General features: G+C 40.4%; 1 protein-coding gene across 1 annotated transcript; it reads left to right on the plus strand.

The window, feature by feature from the left end:
• Window positions 1-2,158: 2,158 nt before the first annotated feature.
• MELLADRAFT_112280 (family 16 glycoside hydrolase) lies at window positions 2,159-3,617 on the plus strand (the record flags this gene model as incomplete). The annotated part of the gene is made up of 6 exons (XM_007416793.1): window positions 2,159-2,420; window positions 2,510-2,740; window positions 2,810-2,896; window positions 2,968-3,332; window positions 3,409-3,522; window positions 3,588-3,617. 6 exons carry the CDS (start codon window positions 2,159-2,161, stop codon window positions 3,615-3,617), a joined length of 1,089 nt encoding a protein of 362 aa, XP_007416855.1.
• Window positions 3,618-5,842: the final 2,225 nt, after the last annotated feature.

The raw sequence follows: 5,842 nt of genomic DNA on the forward strand, positions 1-5,842 counted from the left end.
CGAACACCTGGCTGACAGGTTGCGCTGACACGCATCAGCTCACCCGCTAATTCATGTTACGCTGATGTGTAGAATAGGTGAGAAGCTTGGGTGAGGGCCACGTAGCCGCACTCATGCTGCTTTCACCTGTTCTACACAACCACTCGGTGTGGTCATACCCAACTCATATTTCACGTGGTCCCAGTTCAAAGTCGCCCCGTGGTGTAGTTACTAGCTAGTACTTTTCTCTCAGCCTTATAACCTTTGTTTGATTAGTCTGGCGTCCATCTTCAATATTTTTCAGGTTTGGAATGAAAAAGGGTTTTGATTGAAGATTGTTGCCGTGATTGTTGAAGGGTAGTTGTGGTAATGACGGAATGGATTCTGTCAAGTAAGGTCAAGCAAGTATCAACAAGAATTGGAGCGTGTAGAGTTTGATTATTGTGAGAGAATCTCAAACGGGCAAAATCCTGAACATTAGACAGGGATGATATAAGGAGATTTGAACCTCTAGAAATCCACCTTTCTGTCTCCTTCCTATGCAATGAGAGGCACCCGGACTAAGGTGTTGAGGAATACATTTTCCATAGATTAATGGATGATTTTGTGCCTCACTGGAGCTATGCAAGGCACGACAAGAAGGAAACAAGCAATTTGCTGGGGTTGGTTATATATGGCGTGGTATATATGGCGTCTCAATTGGATAAATAACCCAATTTTGAGACGTGAATGTGATTGGAAAACCGAGTCATTTTAGTAATAAAAAAGCCAAGGAATTCTGCGCCTGGTCTCTAATGAGCGCAAAGGATCCAGACACGCACAGTATACACGGGAGCTTTGCGCAACGAGGTCATCACCAAAAGTATGTGGGATAAAAATCGTATGCCTAGACTGCTTGATGAACATTTTATCTGTTGTGCACTTCGAGTATCTCATGTGACCCGAGAGGGTGATGCCATAGGATGCCATAGCAAGCAGTTGTCTCGTCGGGTATTCTAGACCGCCTTCAACAAGGACGAACGGCGATCGTGAAGGTCGCATATTCGTTTTGAAAATTTGCCTTCTTGTGGGATCAGCGTAGAACTCATGGAAGTTTCAGGGACTCATGCCAGGCAAATCGGGTATAACCAAAAGAAACAATCCGAGGTCAAATCTGGTTATATGTCCTTGCTTGGAATCTGGCACCATTGGGAAAAGGTGGCCCATCTTTTGCCAAGTACGATGGCAGGGTGGTAAAATGGTCAAGTAAAAACTGGCTCGTTCGTGTTTGTTTCTGTTTTGTATATCTCTTGTGATGCTCGTATAAAAACACCCCATCTCAATTCAAACGACTGAGTCTGTGCGCCTTTGGCAGTCTTACATAGACGCTAGATGATATTTTGGATGAGAATTCTTGGCGAGTTTTCGTCTAGGTGCTGAGCACATGACATCGTGCCAGCCGCTCTGCTGCGGCATCTCACTTCAAATGACCGTGTTTCTAAGTGTTGACGATGACCATGAGAGCGGGAATCAGATAGCTTTCATGAATTGAGCCGGTCCTGGTTCAGGTAATCGCTTCACCGCCACCTGTTCTGGCTAGGTTGAACTTCTTAGAAGGCCTTTCATAGGTTTGGCCTATGACGATATGATTGCTTCCCTGGAGCCTGAGGCTATGTAAAACCGTCCGACAAGCCGGATGCACCAGCACAAGGATGGTCAATTCCCATTCGATATCCCTCGAGTAAATTGGCACTTCAGCATCGTAAACCGTTACACAAAAACTGAACCAGATGAAGCAAACAGCCAGACTTTTGAAGTCAGAACTTCATCATGAACGCACCTCGTTCACTTTTCGTTTCCATCCAGTCAGGTCCAATGTAATATAATCAACCTTTGAGAGACCAACCGCACATCTCAAAGAGCAATCCACTTTCACTGAAGCTATAAAACTTATCTATCCGTCACAATGGTCGCACTCTTCCTTTCCTCAGCCGAAAGACTCAGAGGTTTTGTGGATTAAGACATCAATCACTTCGACTCAATTATCCAACTGATCAACATATTTTCTCATTTGCAGTTTTTACTAGTTTATTCATACCACATCACCCAACGACTTACCAACATATCCTTGTAAAGCTTTCAAAGCTATCGACACTTATCATTAAAAACATTCTCTTATAGATCAACACCAGCCTTCAAGATGATTCAAATATCAGCCTTAAAAGTGGCCATCACGATGATGGTCATGATCACCTTACCTACCACTTTTGCTTCTCACGAAATCCCTCGTCCACATCATATCAAAATCCAAAAGAAAAATCATCGACATAAATCACAAAAAACACGTTTCACAGGTCTCAATAGACAAGTGAAACCTGCAGGCTACGTACCTGGTCATTATAAACTAGTTTCTGAGTCATCCGGCCATTCTTTCTTTGATAACTGGGACTTCTTTTCAGATGGTAAATCATCATTCAAAATTTCCTCTCAGTTTTTCTGACTCCAAATAACACAAAACTTATTTCAAACATTCATTTTGGCTTTGTTCCAGCTGATCCGACTCATGGAATGGTTTCATATCAACCAGTTGATGAAGCTTGGAAATCCGGTTTAGTTTCTACTTCACCAAATTCAGCTAAAATACAAGTAGACAATTCTTCTTGGTTAGGTGATGGTGAACCAAGAAAGAGTGTAAGGATTACAAGCAAATCTACTTTTAAATACGGTTTACTTGTTTTAGACGCAATCAAAATGCCATTTGGATGTTCTACTTGGCCAGCTTGTAAGTCAAATCCTTGCATATGCGTCATTGTTTTACTTTTTCTGACCTATTTGGATTTTCGTTCTATAGTCTGGACCGTGGGTGATAATTGGCCAATGGGAGGAGAGATCGACATCGTTGAAGGGGTCAACATGTTGACCAAAAATCAAATGACACGTTGAGTTTATTTTCCTATCTTTAACATTTCCGGAAGATCCTAATTCTGTTTTGTTTTGAATTTTTATCAGTCCACACTGCTTCAGGTTGCTCAGTTCAAACTCCAATGTCCAATTCAGCAATGGGCACTGTTTTAGACAAGAATTGTGATGCAGCATTAGATGGAAACTCGGGCTGTGGAGTCTCAGATCCATCAGAAATTTCATTCGGCAAACCATTCAATGACAACGGTGGTGGAGTTTTTGTGATGGAATGGAAACAATCTGGTATCACGATTTGGAGATTTGCAAGGGACCAGCTTCCAACTGATTTAACACCAGGTCATCAACCTAACCCTGATTCATGGTCAAGTCATCCTCCATTAGCTCATTGGTCAAATGACGAGTGTAACAACTTGAGTAATCAATTCGGTGAACATAGAATAGTCTTTGATATTGTAAGTCCTGTCTTCCCTACATCTTTGTACGATGAAGAGCAAGTCGAATTGATTTGTTGATCTATCCAACTCTCAGACATTATGCGGTGATTGGGCAGGATCACAGGGTGCATACACTAGCGGCGGTCAATGTGGCGGTTCTTGCTCGGAAGCAGTCAAAGACCCCGCAAATTTCAAAGACGCAGCTTGGGTTAGTACCGTCCTTCAATCAATTCTCAAACAAAACCACTTGCTGACATTCTTCATTATACACAGGAGGTTGCCTCAGTACGTCTTTATCAATGAGCATTAATCATTTGATTCCACATGACATTGCACATCGCCACAGCGCCCAAATTTACTCGAGAGTGGACATTATACCTTTCTTCCTTTTCATGGACTCATTCACTTTCTTATATCACTCTACCTTGGACCCAGATATGCCGTAAATTATTTGTATTCAATTATCATGTACACTTACGCTCTACATTATGCAAGTTATGCCTTCACATAGTCAAAACCAAAGCAATGTCCACCCATTGCCAATAGTCTCATCGTCAACTGACCAGTCAAGCGTCGGTGATCAGCCATCCCCATTTGAAATAAGCACCATGTTTTCCGCCAAATTTTTGGTCCTCAGAACCGCTGACAAATCCGCGTGATTGACCATTCATTGGAAGTTTTTCAGCTCATAGCCTTGATGGTTTCTATCACACGACGGTCCCAATCAGCATTGCTCAATATGCTTGTTCCATGGGTTCAATATTTACTTGAAGTTGCGCCAAGGTTGCATAATCCCAGAGCTCCCACACAAACATCGCTCTGTTCACTCCATCGTACCTGTAATCTCCAGGACTAAACTACAGCCGTTCCAAGAAAGGTTGACAACTTTTTTTTGGAGAAAGTTGTCTCCGCAGTGGCTAAAACCAAAGACAAAACTTGATTACAGGTTTATTATTCCCTGTATTCTTCCAATTAGCGGAGAGACAAAATCAAGTGAGGGACAAAACCCGGGTTTTGCACATTGGCGAGATTTCCAAAAAAATCAATCTTTGTTGGAACAGCTGTATCACAATATACAGTGTACAGCAGAAAAATACGCAAAGTAAGCAATTCACCACGTCTTCTCTGTATACATGGGCAGAGGCCAGAGTCAGGCGCCTCAATCAATCCTTTGACATTGTTTGCACCAAGACAGCTCATTCTTTTAAGTAGGCAAACCTGGGAGATTCCTAAGAAATCATTTTCACAACAAAACCTGCGGATGGAGTGATGGAGTTACACTATATCTTATTAGCCAGAAAGATGCTTTATCAATATCATGATCAACTTGCATGATCTTACCACAAAAGTCTAGATGCTAAAACCATTGGGTCAAGTATCAATATCATGGAGATCAGCTCATGTCTAAAGGTGAAAAGTGTTCAAGGAGAACATATTGTCAAAATGAGTAAATAAATGAAGCAAGCAACATTATTTCCCTTCTACATAAAACATCTCTCTTGACATAATGTCATTATGACATAGAGAAATTGCTGGATTGTGAATCTTGCAGGTGAGGTAATCACATGGAGATATTGCTACTTTGAGATGTTTGGTGACAAGATGACAAGAAAAAGAAAGTTCATATACAAGAAAGGTAAGAAAAAAGAAGAAGGATGAGTGGATTGTAATATATAGTGATTAGTTCATCAGGATGTTGGGCATTGACTTGACCCTTATTGGTAATAACCAAGGTTCCATCATCCAAAGAGACTACAAATTAAAGATATCAAGTTTTTCCCCACAAAAAACTTACAAAAATTAGTAAGGAAAGATAATGATGAGGATTTATATAAATTTTGACATGGTAATATACCAACAAAAAATATATTTCATCTTTGGATATCAGAATTGATTATGAGAACCAATTGAGCAAAAATGTAAAAAAAATTGGCCACAAAGTATGAACTATGATTTCATATGTGAGAATCTTCCTTTGTTAAATGTGGTTTATAGACTGAGAATCAGATGATAAGATATCAGACATAAAAATCATTGGCAGCATAGGAGATTCCTTTTCTGCAATAAGAGCAAGTCTTGTTTCTCAAATACCAAGGCGCCACCAAGCATCATTTAAACAAAGAGGAAGTAATATAGTCTCACAAGCTCAAATCTCACTACATATGATGAAACTATATAGTACCTTTTTTCCTTTTCATGGTCTCATTTTCTTATGCCACTCAGTCTCTACTTATGTATGGCCAAGACATTGTGAATGATTTGTATTCCATCATCATATGAACTGAAATTGTACGGCATGCAATGTTCAAAGCCATCTCCGCACATCTTCGAATGAGCATCCACATTGGTATTTCGTCATGCTCATGTGGTACAAGCATTACTGCTTCTGATCAACAAGTCTACCACAAAAGTCCGGCATAACGCTTATAAGAGACCTACACGTCTCACCACTTTTTCAAAAATTCTTGAGTTCATCATCAGAATCATTTTGGAATACATTGAATTATACAAATTAAAAGTCACAAAAC

This window comes from Melampsora larici-populina (assembly GCF_000204055.1).
Source record: "Melampsora larici-populina 98AG31 unplaced genomic scaffold MELLAscaffold_64, whole genome shotgun sequence".
Lineage (NCBI taxonomy): Eukaryota > Fungi > Basidiomycota > Pucciniomycetes > Pucciniales > Melampsoraceae > Melampsora > Melampsora laricis-populina.